General features: G+C 41.2%; 1 protein-coding gene across 2 annotated transcripts; it reads left to right on the forward strand.

Moving 5' to 3' along the window:
• The first annotated feature begins 6,163 nt into the window (after nt 1-6,163).
• On the forward strand, nt 6,164-12,650 carry LOC129369031 (solute carrier family 23 member 1-like). Of its 2 annotated transcripts, XM_055044299.1 has the most exons (12): nt 6,165-6,603; nt 7,261-7,407; nt 8,764-8,921; nt 9,288-9,447; nt 9,782-9,963; nt 10,117-10,237; nt 10,321-10,477; nt 10,589-10,842; nt 10,924-11,088; nt 11,171-11,279; nt 11,410-11,505; nt 12,077-12,650. In XM_055044299.1, the coding sequence occupies exons 1-12, from the start codon at nt 6,421-6,423 to the stop codon at nt 12,292-12,294; spliced, it is 1,950 nt and encodes a 649-aa protein (XP_054900274.1). In that variant the 5' UTR covers nt 6,165-6,420; the 3' UTR covers nt 12,295-12,650. The 2 variants fall into 2 exon arrangements, with proteins under 2 accessions (XP_054900275.1, XP_054900274.1); XM_055044300.1 differs by lacking the exon at nt 10,924-11,088 and having other exon boundaries at nt 6,164-6,603.
• The last annotated feature ends 3,077 nt before the right edge of the window (nt 12,651-15,727 follow it).

The raw sequence follows: 15,727 nt of genomic DNA on the forward strand, positions 1-15,727 counted from the left end.
GACAGACAGAAAGATGTTGTTGGATGTGGATCGCTGGGTTTGTCCGCATTCATTTCAGCACCGACCCTGAAACGAGTTGGTACTGACTCATCAACTGCACCACAGGGGGTGTACGACGTAGCAGTGTGAATTAGTGAGGGATGATGGTTACATCAAAACTGCAGGAGCAGCTTCGATGGGCAATAGTCCCCTTTTGTAGATTTGGGTTAAACGACGAGACACCGTGCCGGTGATGAAAACTGGGAAGAGGGAAGCATATGCCGCTGCACCCCATTAAGATTTAATTTACCACAGTTCCTTTCTTCGTACAGAAGACTTGCATACATCCTGTCATGTGAGACCATCTTTCTGTTGTTGGGTAATAAGAAGATAGATGACGACGTAGAGTCATCAGCTAAGAAGCAAGCCAGAACAATTTCGAGAACTGTGATTAAACTCTTTGAGTTAGATTTAACATCATGGTTTCTAACGCTGAGGAATATTGGATTGTGTGTTTTTTCTTTACGTTTGAGCTGAGTTTGTTCTTAAATTCATCTCACCACATTATATTTAGGCTTTGGCAGTGAAAAAATTGTACCGGGTACGTTCCTGGAACATTTTGGAAAAGTGAGCTCCAAGTTTCAAGAAAATATGAGCTATAGATTATGTGGAGCTCCTAGTTCTTCTTCCCTGGTTGATCCTTCATATCAACGCGTGACGAACTTGAATTCTTACCTGGATGAAGTGGAAAGAGAGGGATCAAATAATTTGGACCAACGGCATTCATTGCAAAGGCAGCGATAAATCTCTCTGCCGATGGTTCATATTGGAAAAAAACAAAACAAAAAAAAAAAAAACAAATCATTCTGAATTGTGCCCACAACTCAGAACGATTGAACTGTGACTGCATCCTCATAAACGGCACAATAAAACTGAAGCATGGCGATCTCTGCTGCACACCACCGCTTTTTCTGCAGTCGTAATTGTGACGAGAGCTCAGCATGGCAGCACAGTTTGAGATGTACGACCCGGGACAGATTACTGTTGGTTTTTGAGCAAAAAATAAAAATAAAAATCAATGAAAACATGCAATGACAAGATCTGCTTACTTCAAAACCCCAGGTGCATAATTACAGTATAATACAGTGTTTCTTGTTGTAAACAAAGTGCAATGACAAAGTATCATGTGGATTTCATTAGGACGTTTTAGTGGACTACTAAACACAATAATAAAAGTAAAAATAAATAAAAAATTGAACTCATCCAGTAGTAGAGGTGCTGCTGGTGCAAAATACCTCAGCAGGAAATAAGGCAATGTGCTCAAAAGTGTTGGTGCCACAGGCGCAGAAACTGTTACACAAACTCGCTTATTTTTCTCAAGTTAATATTTTTACAGTTTGCATTATTTTGTATGTGAATATTCATAAGGGATGGCTCGATGTTCTGCTCCAAATTATTCAGCTTTTAATTCATGCTCATTGTGATTTTTTTTTTCGCCCTCCCATTACAAAACTCACTAGACTCTTAAATCATTTTACTGAAATGAAAGCATTTATTGAAACACTTCATGAATAAAATAGCACTCAGAGGAAGTTGCAAAGGATTATAAATGCACCAAAAAGGCGCATGTGCTATTTTTTTTTCTTTGTTTGTTTGTTTCTGGATGGTTATCCCCTTATTCAGAGTTGTCATCCACATCCACTTTATAATGCCTGATTATCAGTCTGAAACTTATTGCATAATGAAATCAGATTATCCCCTGCAGAACAAGTGTAATTAAGAAACATTATGATGAGCGTTGCTGCATAAGTTGGTGCTGTATGTCGTCTTTTCTTTTCTCCTCTTGCTTCATGTTTGAGCACGTCAATCCGGTCCAGTTTCCAGTTTCGTGGTGAGTTCCAGCTCGAGATGTGAGCAGTAAAACCTGTCCACCATTCAGTCACCGAGCTGGAAATCAAAAGGGGCTTCTTTCTTGAAGTGATCACACACAATTCTGGAGCTTGTGACAACTAAAAAAAATAAAAAATAAATGAACTGGTTAAATCGTGGATTAACAAGTTCCATGTATGCCTTGAGATAAAAAAAAAGGAGCAACAGAGTAACTTTTCCATCTGTATCTGTTCAGTCCTTGCCTCCTTTGCCAACAAAAAAAACACTTCAGCATGTAACTGATGACTCTTAGCCGAAAGTGAATGTTTTTTTGGGTTTTTTTCTTGTGACAAGTGCTTTGTTAACTTTCAGTATACCTGGTGGTGGGCGAGTACACTCGTAGAACGGCCTGAATTGATTAATTTCATTTGCTAACTGTACATATGTTCAGTTAGCAAACAGTTCCACAGTTACGCCTTCCTTTCTACCTTTATGGAGAAGCTGTTGTTTCTCTCCTTTGTGTGTTTACTTGACTTTCTGTGACTTTCTTTTCCGACTTTAGAACAAAGCAAAAGCTATAAATTAGCTGTATTTTAAGGAGAGGCATGTTTGTTTATTGCCTAGGTTGAGGCAGAGTTTCTCAGTTCTGGTCCTGGGGCCTCCGCGCCTTGCATGCTTCAGCTCCTGCCTCGCACCTGGCTTGAATCTGTGGGTGATTAACGGACCCCTGCAGCACCCCGGGGTGCAGAATCGGATTGTTATTAGAAAAGCACTTTCTGTTGGTGCGCAAGCTGGAGACTCTGCCGCTCTTAATGTTCAGGAAGCAGTAGATTAGGAGGCGCACTGCAGTTTGTTTTAATGAACACAATTGCTTTTGAAAAGAGCTCTTCTTACTGGGACCCTGCTACAAACCTTAAACGTGACAAACAAAGCTGCCGTTTGGCTGCGAAATGATGCGGCCACACTGTCTTAAAAAAACAACTAAATAAATAAAAAAAAAAAACATGTTGCACAGGGTTAATGATGTGCTACACTGCAGCGAGAGACATTAGAGCTTGGTGTGCTGCAAAGACTTTCACTTAGAATATTAATGACGCTCACCATGCAGGATCAACAAGGATTTTGTAAGTGAAAACACAACTTTAGGTGGGCTAATGTGAGCCGAGAATGCTGCAAGGCACTCAGTCGTGTAGGTGTCAGATGTGTGTTGCTGCACGTCTGTCCGGATAAATCATGTCACTCTTAGCCCGTGGTATTCTGTCTTCCACTGTTGTTAGCCCAGATCAGCGAGAAAAGGTGAGTGTGCACGACTCCCCCGTGGACTGCACTGAAATATGCTTCAGAAAACATCCAGGCGTCGGATTTTGTGACCTGAAGTTTACCTAAGTACCCACAGGAAGTTGTCGAGAGCACGGATCGACGACTTGAACATGCAATGTCCTACAAAGGAAAAGTGTTCTGCTTGTTTTGGAAGGTTTTACATTTTTATGTTGCATCCATAGAAGCAAATATGATTAATTTAAGGTTTTTCAAAGGAATTCATGTTCAGCTCCCCAGAGTGTATATATTGTAAAATGCAGCAATTACAACTAAAAAGAATTGAGCTGTTGTCTCATTGCCTTTTTTTTTTAATATATATTTTCAGGACAGCCTGATGCTGCCACCACAATGTGTCACCATGGGGATGTTGGCTTCGTATCTGTTTTGGCTCAGACACAGATCTGATTAAAACGAATCTGCATTGTAGCCATTTCCTCCAACAACTTATCAGCGGCCATAAAACAGACGCGAGAATCTGTCTTGTGAATTCGACATTCTTGTACAATGAGTAACAGTTTAGCTCCGAGATAAAACCGTAACGTGAGATCGTTCCAATATAAGTTCCGGTTGAAAAACAACTTTACAGCTCTTGGCGAGATCAAGACTCACCGGCGTACGAAGCTCACGCTAGAGAGACACTAGGGGTAGGTTGTCATCAAATCTCATTTTGACAGGTGCCACGCCCCTTTTACCTCTATTTAACCCCCCCCTCCCCCCCCCCCCACACACACACCCCCCACACCCCCCCCCCCCACACACACACACACACACACCCACACACCGCACACACACACACACGCACGCACACACACACACACGCGCACACACACACACACACACCACACACACACACACACACACACACACACACACACCACACACACACACACCTTCCCCTCCCTCCCTTCCAGATGTCAGGATGTACCCCTCCTTAAATGAACATTTCTTAGACATCTATTATTCTTTGTTTTCTTGAAAGCTCCTATTGATTTTTTCTTTTTTAAGAGTAATACCAATACAACAACAGTTATTTAATCAAGAAAAATGATATAATTATATACTATGCCTACTGAGTTTAAATAGATTTGGAATGGAGATGTTACTTCTGATTCTGTGCCTGGCCTACGACTGGGGTCTGAGCTGGGGGCTTGATCAAATATAGGTACGGCCTGTGAAATCCCTTCGGGGGGGTCGTTCTCAGTGACATATGGTCTGTGTGTTAGGTTTTTCTGTTTTCTCTCTGCTGAATTCAGAAAATGCCGTATATCTGACTTTCTTTTTAAGAGTAATACAGCACCAACAACAGTTATTTAACCAAGTAAAATGTATATAATTATGTAGTAAAGCCTAGTGAAGTTGAAATAGATGCCGGAGATGTTGCTTCTGATTCTGTGTCTGTGTTCAGCCAGGCCTACAACTGGAGGTCTGAGCTGCGACACGCAGGGCCTGCGAGAGAAGGAATGTACTAGTTGCATACTTTGCAAACTTTGCAGGATGCAGACAGAATGATAAATTAGCCACCTCGGGGGAAATTCAGAGCAAGGCCCTCATGAACCCTGCTGGTTCATGAGGGCAAACCAGACCACATCTGTTTTTTTTTTCTCAGTTTATCGCTCTTTGTCTAAAGAGTAATTACCTTCAGTTATCTGTGAGCGACACACGCTTTAAACACATTTGAAACTCATAGATTTTTCTGTAACACTCACTAGTGTGATACATTTCAGTAAATGTTTCTCATTTGTACATGTACTTCTTAAGAATATGTGACTGTTTGTAAGCAGGCTAACGGGAGGTTATTCAAATTAGACTTTTAACTTTCTTGGTTAAAGAATTTGTCCCGAATTTTCCAAAATTTATCCTCGCATCATTGTAAATGCTACTTTCGTTCAATTTTTTTTCCTGCTGCTGAATCAACACTGATCTTCCAGAGCTTCATGCTTTCTCCAAAATAGTAAACGCCGGTATAAACACATTTGAAAACTCATACATTTTTCTCTGTAACACTCGCTAGTGTGAAACATGTCAGTAAAAGTTTCTCATTTGTAAATTTATTTCTTAAGAATATGTGACACTTATTAAACAGACCTTACTGAGACTACTCATATTTAAGTTTTAGCTTTCCCTAGAGTTGAAAGTTTTTTTTTTTCTCTCTTTCTTCTTTATTTTTTAACACTGCACAACTACGCTCCAACATGGTAAATTATTTTGTTACCTTTATCATTATCCACTACTTTTGTCTCTAACTTATATGCTGTATGTTTCTCGGCCCAAATGATGCTTTTTTTCTCCATCCATCATTTTACACACTTGAGTGTGTTCAGTAACAAAATGTAGTTGTTGAATTTTCCATTACTGAAGCTTATAAATGATCAATGTAAACTTTCAGTCTGTATTCAGATAGTGAATACAATTCATATTATTTAGATTGGATGCATGCATTAAAACATCCAATCTAAATAATATGAATCTATGAGTTTCAAATGTGTTTAAAGCGTGTGTCGCTCACAGATAACTGAAGGTAATTACTCTTTAGACAAAGAGCGATAAACTGAGAAAAAAAACCCAGATGTGGTCTGGTTTGCCCTCATGAACCAGCAGGGTTCATGAGGGCCTTGCTCTGAATTCCCCCCGAGGTGGCTAATTTATCATTCTGTCTGCATCCTGCAAAGTTTGCAAGTATGCAACTAGTACATTCCTTCTCTCGCAGGCCTGCGTGTCGCAGCTCAGAACCTCCAGTTGTAGGCTGGCTGAACACAGACACAGAATCAGAAGCAACATCTCCGGCATCTATTTCAACTTCACTAGGCTTTACTACATAATTATATAAATTTTACTTGGTTAAATAACTGTTGCTGGGTGCTGTATTACTCTTAAAAAGAAAGTCAGATATACGGGTAAATAGAGGTCAAAGGGGCGTGGCACCTGTCAAAATGAGATTTGATGACAACCTACCCCTAATGTCTCTGTCACGCTGTCAAAGGCTGCCTTCGTGTTTCACCTTCTTCTCTCTGTGCAGAAAAGCAAAAACAGATCCAGCAGTTTTCGAGGTTTAAAATCGATTGCTTAGATTTGACATTCATTTTCAGATGGCTCCACGTTTGAACTTGCTTTTGCATTACATTCCTCTGTGTTGCACGGTGTGCTTGAAATGGGAACGCTGTCCCTCCCTGTGAGCTGGTCGGAGATAAGGAAGGCGAGAGACTTGCACACGGTTTGGCCCTCTGAGATCATGGAGCCGAGGTGGATCTGTTAATGATTTTGAGAACCTGTGTGATTTTCCGGGAGGAGAGCGCGCTGATTAACACCTGGGGAGTGGTGCAGAGCAGAAGAGACTCTCTTTTCACAGAATCACTTTATCGACTACTTCCTCCAACAATTTTTGGCTTAATGGATTCAGTGAAGAAAAGTAAAGGACATGACAACCTGGCATTTGATGTGAGTACAATTACTACTTCGGGTAAAACCCGAGAGGTTTTATTCTCATCTATGTATACCTACATAGTTTTTCTTCTATTTTTGTGAGCATATCTTTACAAAGATGAAGATTTATATTTCCATAGACGTTATATTTATCTCTTCAAGGAAAGTGTAGCGACTCAAAAATGTTTCATAAATGTTATTATGCTCTCTGTTCAGAATCTACAAGGATTTCTTGATTCAAAATGTCTACTTTTCAAAGTTTTTTTTGTTTGTTTTTTTTTTTTTTACTTTAAAAACAACTTCTCACTCCTTTAAACATATTGAAAGAGGCATCTCTGAATTCTGTCACGTGTAATAACGGGAAAGTCTACAGGACTCGCACATTTTTGTCAGGTCATGGAAACGTAACTTGCTGTCGGGACAAATTTAGGGCAGATATCAGTAAACGTGTGCATGTGTACGAGTCTCCAAGTAAGCTTTGACGCCTGTTTGTGTGGAAAAAAACAAAAAACAAACCAAAAAATGACAGTAATGTAGATCTGGTGCGGAGTCGACAGGTGAGCAATAGTTTGACTGGGCTGAAAGTGATTCCTTGTCATTTCTCAGTCTTCACAATTTATTCTGCTTGCTTGTTTGGCTTTGTTTGTTTGGTTTTTGGATGTTTCCCTGCAGATGCAGGAGCAAATCCACGACCAGCTCGAGACGAAGGCGGATGAGCCCAGATGGAGCGACTGTGCGGCAGAGGAGAACAGAAATAAACCGACCTACTGCGTGACTGACGTCCCTCCTTGGTATCTTTGCATTTTCTTGGCCATTCAGGTGGGGCACCGCAGACAACCAGTCTCACTGTATATCAAAAAGAAAAAAAATCTAATCAATAGGGGAAATTAAATATTTCTACAACACATGAGCTGTTTTCTTTTTTTCTATCAAAATCAAAGAGATTAAATCCCTATAACGTATCAACAGTCTGATGTCCAGTGGAAGACTGATTCTGAGGGTTCAATTTCACAAGTTGAGACAATTTAGGACGGCAGGGGATGATGACACATAAAACTGTTTCATGCAGCAAAACTCTTGAACTTGAATTGCATCAGAAAATTTTCTCAGGACAAACAGATCCCAAGGCTACATATGCAGCTCCCACATAGGCATTTCTTTATCTCAGGCATCTCATCTAAACTCGGCTTGTGGTTTCTTCACAGCGTGCTTGAGAGCACAGTGAAGCTGCCGGTCGCTCCGTGAAGATGAGTTTAAGCCAGAAAAATTTGGAATGTCAGGAAAACGGCTTTGTTATGAAAGGTCAGGGTAATGTTTTACGGAAACATCCGTCATATCTTAACTCTGAGCTCGTTTACTTAACGTAATATCCAACATTTCCTATGGAGACAAAAAAAAAGGTGAGTTATAAAGGTAAAAGTGCTGTTTGATGCCACAACCAAATTCTCACTCATGTTATAACAAAGTGTGTAAAAAAACAAACAAACAAACAAACAAAAAATATGACGTAGTTTAGTTATTAACACTGGTTGGTAGTTTACAAAAGCAAGTTAACAGGAGCTGAGGCAGATCAGATAACTGCTTACTGAAAAATAGTCTTGTTTTCAGTCAGCGATGGACTCCAGGGCAGTTCAGCTATTCATTAGTTCAATGCAACCTACTTGTAGATTGCATACTCAGGGATTTAAACCAAAAAGAAAACTTTGAAGTGGAGGCCTTCATCACTCATGCATGCCATTCCTTTCGGTACTTTTATTTCTCAGGAACAGCAGTTTCGAAAACACCTGGCAGCCAAAGTGGTTGGATGTGATCAGGCGACGTTCGTAACAAACTGCAAGCTGATATTTGCTGGCTTTCGGGGAACAAATTGTAAAGATAAAGCTGGGAAGATCCAAAATAACTATAGATTTGAGTACAGAAGAAGCATAAATGTCAACAGGCTGCTGGGATAGAATGATTTCTCATGAGCAGAATGAACCAGGAGGTATTTAGGCTTGGGAGGTTCGTTACGTGATTGGTGGGCGAGATGAAGGGAAAAGGACGTAGGGCAGCAGGTGTGTCGAGCTAAAACACACTTGGACGAAACATGGCCTTGATATTTCCTGAAAACCAACTCGATGTTTGGCTCTGTTTGCATGTCACGTCTGTAAAAGTGCATGTTCATCTCCTCCACAGCACTACCTGACAGCATTTGGGGGAATCATTTCCATTCCCCTCATCCTCTCCGAGGGTCTGTGTCTGCAGCATGACACCCTGACCCAGGGGCTTCTGATCAACACCATATTCTTTGTTTCGGGCCTCTGCACCATCCTGCAGGTCACCTTTGGTGTCAGGTGAGAGCTCCTGGTTTGGGAGGGAAAAGCTCCAAAGTGTTCAAACATTTTGTAGTTAAATAGCAGCTCAACTTGCATCTGCTTTTGTCCAGAAGGCGCAAGCCAGTAAGACAGTTAAACATCCATGCTTAGCATTAGCATATTAGCTTTCGTACAGGTACACACTAGATTGACTAAAATGATCCAGGACAACAGTGTGTAGACCCTCTTTTTAATAAACTAAATGCAAATTTTTCTAAAAATTAAAATCCACAGACTTTAGTTCGAAACGACGCCTTGTTCTTTTGCAATGTTGTGACCTACTTGACTTTTGCTGCAGACTGCATTGCTTTTCATTTGTTTTTGTTGTCTTCGTCAAACGTGGAGACTTCCTATCCTGCAGGGCGGCACGTTTGCCTTGGTGACTCCAGCCATGGCCGTGTTATCCATGCCAGAGTGGAAGTGCCCGGCTTGGACGCAGAATGCCAGTTTGGTCAACACCTCCTCCCCGGCTTTTATGGAAGAGTGGCAGAGCCGCATGAGAACGGTGAGCCAACACCAACAATTTCATTCTCTCACACAGACACGCCGTCTGCACCGCTGGTGATTTATGCATTTAGAATACGGTGCCTTCTTAAAATTATTCACAAGCCATTTTGTCACATTAAGACATCTAAATTTGATGTATTTTCTCAGGAGTTTGTCTAAAGGACCAACACGTAATAGATTACTTTTGTGGGTTTAAAGAGACAAAATATGAACACAAAGCTAGAAAGATGAGTACTCTGAATGTATTTCCCGTTCTGGGAAACTATAGCAAGTAATGGCCGTTATTAAAACATCAGTGCTCATGCTTCTGGTTCTTGTGTTTCTGTCCACAGCTGCAGGGCTCTATCATGGTGGCCTCTCTCCTCCAGATTCTTGTTGGTTTCTCTGGCCTCATTGGGTTCCTCATGCGCTTCATTGGGCCCTTAACCATTGCCCCCACTGTGTCTCTGATAGGCCTGGCTCTGTTTGACTCGGCTGGAGTGAAAGCTGGCAGCCACTGGGGCATTTCTGCTTTGTAAGTAGCTCCTCGGAAAGAACACTGATAAGCTCCGGTTTTAATTCAGGAGCAGAATATGACATCTCTCTTTGAGATGTGCTTTTAGTGCGGCATCTGCTCGTATCGGGACTGGATTTGAGTTGTTTCTCTGTCCCTTTGTCGTACTCACAGGACGATGGGGCTGATCGTTGTGTTCTCTCAGTACCTCCGTCTCATACCGCTTCCCATTCCCTCGTGCTGCAAAACCAAGAAAAGGAAAACCTCAAAGTTTTACATCTTCCAAACCATGCCTGTAGGATGTCTTCTGCTGTGTCGTTTGAGGCTAAAATGTTGACATCGGAGCATTACTCCGTACTAATTGTGGATGTCAATTAGATTCTGCTGGGCATCGCCATCTCATGGTTAGTCTGTTACCTCCTCACCATATTTGACGTCCTGCCGTCTGACTCTGCTCACTACGGTTACCTGGCCCGCACTGATGTGAAGGGAAATGTGGTGAGCAAGGCTTCTTGGTTCACCCTGCCGTACCCCGGTGCGTAGGTTTACTAAGACAAAAAAAAAAACACAAAAAAAACACACAATTTGATTAGTCAATCGATTTAAAAGACCAATTCAGTGATCTGCAGTTTGACTTGTCGTTCAGGCCGGTGGGGGGTTCCAACCGTGAACCTGGCAGCTGTGGTTGGGATCCTGGCTGGAATAGTCTGCTCCATGGCAGAGTCTGTGGGTGACTACCATGCCTGCGCCAGGCTCTCGGGAGCCCCTCCTCCTCCGAAGCACGCCATCAGCCGGGGCATCGGCGTGGAAGGGATCGGCTCTTTACTGGCGGGGGCCTTCGGGACGGGCAACGGCACCACGTCTTTCAGCGAAAACGTGGCGGCTCTCGGCATCACCAAGGTAAGTGCAAAAAACAACAACAACAAAAGCGCTGATTGGATGCTTTTACAAAGTAGTTTTAAGATAATCCCCCGATGGCAGGTGGGTAGTCGGACTGTGATTCTCCTGAGTGGATTTCTCATGATTCTGTTGGGAGTGGTGGGCAAAATTGGAGCCATCTTCTCCACCATCCCCACTCCTGTCATCGGAGGGATGTTTCTGATCATGTTCGGTGTCATATGTGCTGCTGGGATTTCCAATTTGCAGGTGAATAGATAATTCTATATATACATTTATATTGTTGCTGACAAATTTCTCTAATTGTGGCGTAATCCTTTGTTTTGGACAGTTTACAGACATGAATTCTTCTCGGAATATCTTTGTGTTTGGATTCTCAATTTTTGCGGCTCTTGTCATCCCAAACTGGATCATGAAGAATCCCGGCGTTCTAGAGACAGGTGCAGTTGGTGCGCTGCTGCGTTAACCTTGAATTACGATGCGGTTTGCTGTTTCTGCTTCCAGCAGGGAAGCAGCGAAATAAAACCAAGCTGCTATTTCACTGTGATGTCCTCTGTGCTTATGACTCAGGTGTCAAAGAGGTGGACCAGGTTCTGCATGTACTGTTCACCACCCATATGTTTGTAGGAGGGTTCCTCGGCTGCTTCTTAGATAACACGATTCCTGGTAAGCTGAGGTTGGGGAGCTGTTGCTGAGTTACAACAACCTTCTTTCTTTCTTTGATTTTCTGCACTGATGCGTTCAATCGCAATGAGGCAGCACGCTCTAATGGAGAAAGCGTGTGTTGCCTCATTGCTATTGCTTAGTGCAATAATGTTATGCCCCTCCCCCCACACACACACATATTCCCACATCACTACAAATCTCTTTGTATTTATAAGGGTTTTATGTATTGAATCAACACAAAGTGCTGCACAATACAGAAGTGAAACAATGAAAGAAAAAGAAATAGAAATCCGTTTTTATTACAAACAAAAAAATCTGAAAAGTGTGGCATTCAGTCCCCATTGGTAAAAAAAAAAAAAAAAAAAAAATATATATATATATATATATATATATATATATATATATATATATATATATATATATATATATATATATATATATATTTTAATATTCTGAGATTGCTTGACCAGAATTCCTTCCCACCACACGTCGTAAACTTTTAGTGCAACTGAAATCATCAACACAACACTGTAAAGCCACTCTGCATAAACATATATTCCACCTCATTCAGGGACCAAGCGTGAGCGTGGCATCCTCACCTGGAACGCAGGACAGTCCGAGGACTCCAGCGACGATGTGGCATCAGAAGAGGTTTACAGTCTCCCGTTTGGGATAACTCCGTGCCTTCAAAAGCAGTCCTGGGTCCGCTACGTCCCCTTTTGCCCACCGAACAAACCTGAGTCAGGGGACGGCACGCCACAGGGGACCGAGCAAATGACAAGAGTTTAAATTTTGAGAATTTATTTTTTAAAAGATCATGGTTTTAAAATTTTTTTAAAAAATGTCAAATTTGAAATAATTCATTTGGCTTCACTTTTCATTGAGCATTGATTGTTGTGCCTACATATATATTACAATTATAGCACATTTGATTGACTGTAAAGTTCTGTTGATATTCTGAGTGAAATCGTGAATGGTGTCCTTATTGTGCTTAAGTTAAAATGTCCAGAAACCATCAATGTATTTATTTTTGAGGAAATGACAGCTTAATAATGTTCCTGTTCCACGTGGAGCAGCCTCTGTCCACACTTAAAAAAAAAAAAAAGTGAACCACTGAATGATTAAAGTGCTAGAGTGTTGCGTCATTTTCTCATTTTCCTTCAAATAAGTCGTGGAGCTGAAGCTCAACGGCGTAACGGGGTGCTCTTCCGTTTCACCTGCGAAAGGAAATTAAATACGACCTGAGGATATATTTGTTATCACACATCCCCATCTCCACATACAGACAGCTGCTGAAAAAAAAATCCAAAGCAGCAGCATCAGCGCTCGAAATGTCACTGTATTTCCTCTACAAACACAGATAATCCATCATCTCCATCTCTACTGTTTACCTTTCACACTCTCAGCTCTTTGTCTCCACTTTCATTTCCTCTGTCTAACCACTCTGACAGGCAGATGGGAGATGGTGTAATGTTTGGACGAGTGGCCGTGCACATCTCCTCAGGGTGTGCTTTGACTATTGGTCAGTGGTTCACTGCCCACTCTATAATGCTATATCTGGGTCACGTGGCATCACTGGGGAACTGCAGATTTATCAGCATACAGTACTTTGCAAAAACGTTGAAGTTTTAACCAGAATGCACAACGGCGCGCTTTACATCTAAACATGTCCCTATTTAGAAATGGTTCTGGTTTTGATTCAAATGTTGTGAATACAAAAACACAACATATTTCAGATTAAAAAGGAAATGAATGTCAGAAAATAAATAAATAAATACGTATTTTTTTATTTCATCCATTCACAATTTTACACTATTTTATGCTGATCTGTCATCTTAACAACATACAATGCACTTTATGGTTGTAAAGTGGTCAGATATGACAAAACGTAAGGAGCGAGAATTATTTCGTAACGGGCTTCACGTATCACTGACGACATTTTAAAGCATATAAAACGGTGCCTGCTGATGTTCTGGAAACGGGATTCTCAGCAGGGTTTTATGTAATACTTGGCAATTTGCATTTCAAATGAAAGAGATGAAGACAGTGAGTCCTCCTGATCTGGGAGAGTTTTCGTTTATCATATCACAAATGTTCTTTCTGCCTGAAACAGGAACGCATTTTATTTTCTCTTTCAGCATTCTCGTTCTATTCACTCCCTTTCTGGCCTTGAAGCCCTGAGTACGACCAGTTGTGGACCAGCAAGAACAACAACAAATACCAGTCGTAATTGTTTGGCATAAAAGGCAGAGTGTTGAGTCATCCGCAGGAAACACACAACTCTGAATAATACCTGCAAACAGAAACCAGGACATGAAAGTAATCATATTCCATCTTTACGATCTGTGTAAATGCTGACGTGGCAGATTTGTATTTGAAAACGCCCTATCTGCTTGGAGAAGCTCTGTTCTGGCTTCATGATGCTTTCAAGTGTTGTGAGCTGGCATTTTATCATTCATGCATTTTTGTTCCTGTTTGCCATTTTTCGGCCACAGAAGACCAAACGTTTTGCAGCGTTAATATGAAGAAAAGGTTTTCAGGAAACGTTTTCACAGAGGCATCTATCACCGGGACTCTTGTGATACCGCAGTTTTCAGGTGAAACTCTCCACTGTTGCAGAGATTTCCTCCTATTGTTCACAAGAGGCCACAAGGGATCCTTTGAGCCGCTGGTGTATCAGTCCCAGGAACATCGTGTCTCCAGCTTGAACATTCAAAATGCCACAAGTAGCATTTTGAACTATTATGCGTTTTGACTTGGCCATAATAACATGTGAAAATACTTTGATCCAAGCTACTCGGTTAGCTTTGACTTTGTGTTCAAGTGACCTTTTTCCCCCTGTCTCAAGCTACTAACAGGATGTTTTTCCCCCACAGATAGTATTTTGTGTACAAGCCAAGAAGTTCAGTTTGGGTCTCAGCTAATAGAAATAGTTGTTCACTGAATTGCATTACCTTTAATCATATTTGCAAGATATTGTGTTGGCAAAAAACAAACAAACAATAGAAGCTAGATTTCAGATTATGACTCTGGAAGAGGGACTATTTTACATTTATGCTGCATGGTGTGTAAACTTCGTCTAAACACTAGGAGGTGCTGCAGACCAAACCGTGACTTCAATTTGTCCATCTTGCAGTTATGGTGCGGTCAAAGCAGGATACACTGACAACAGCTATCATTTATTTACCTTTTTTTTCCCCCCAACAACATTATAACCGTTTACGTCCTACACGATGGTGAAAGAACAAGACTAAGTTTACTGCGTAATACGAGAGTCTGTCATTGAAGCCAAGAACATCTGGGCCATGTCGCCTATATTTAGAAGCAGCCATCCAGACAGACGCTTTCCACACGACTTCTTCGTTGTGTCGGGTTATCATATGGCGGTAGACGTCACTCAATTCGGGCGCATCTGCCCTGAATCCCCCAAACGAGCCATTAGCACGACAAAAACCGGGTGTTTAAAGGTTTCAAAACCGTCTCTGTGAGTTTCACGTTGCTCGCTGTTGTCACTTTTGGGTTTTGCCTCGCAGTGCTAACACTTCCCATCTGTTAATAATCCCCAGACAGACACAGTTTGGGAGAACCAGAATTACGCTTAGTTTGTGTTGCATTGTGAGAAGTATGTAAATTCCGCTTTAACCCTTAAAATAACTTAATCTGTGAGAAACTCTGTTTTTAGTTTGAGTCTTACTGGACTTAACGATTCCGTATAACGAGGAAGAGTGACATTTTCAGACAATTTTGTTCAATAATTCATCTGAAGTCCGCGCCGAAATACTATTACACCTGCTATTAAAAGAGGATATGATTTCACGGGGCGCTTTTGGGGAAAATGCAATATTCTTGGTTGGGGAAAAATTGTCCATCCTTTATAACAAGAAATTATGTTTCTCTGTTTTATGTATCCTCTTTGAGATACATACATGTATTCTAACTCTTTAAATACCTCTTGGTATTTGTAACATTTCTGATAACTATCATTGAAAAGGAACTTGAATGCATCATAGGGAAACGCCACAGATCCGGAGCAGGGTGGTATGAACCGGTTCAAGTGCGCAGCGGAAGCAACATGGAAAGTGGACATAATGCTTTCAAAGTAAAAGTAGAGTAAAAAGTCTAATTGTTTTTGATTAGGCGAATGGATTCAAAATATTACATTTGTTTTATTATATATTACTTGCTAAAAATTTTGTTAGGTACAAGTGTGTCAGTGTTTGTT

This window comes from Poeciliopsis prolifica, unplaced genomic scaffold (assembly GCF_027474105.1).
Source record: "Poeciliopsis prolifica strain line A6 unplaced genomic scaffold, Auburn_PproV2 SCAFFOLD020, whole genome shotgun sequence".
NCBI classification, from domain to species: Eukaryota; Metazoa; Chordata; class Actinopteri; order Cyprinodontiformes; family Poeciliidae; genus Poeciliopsis; species Poeciliopsis prolifica.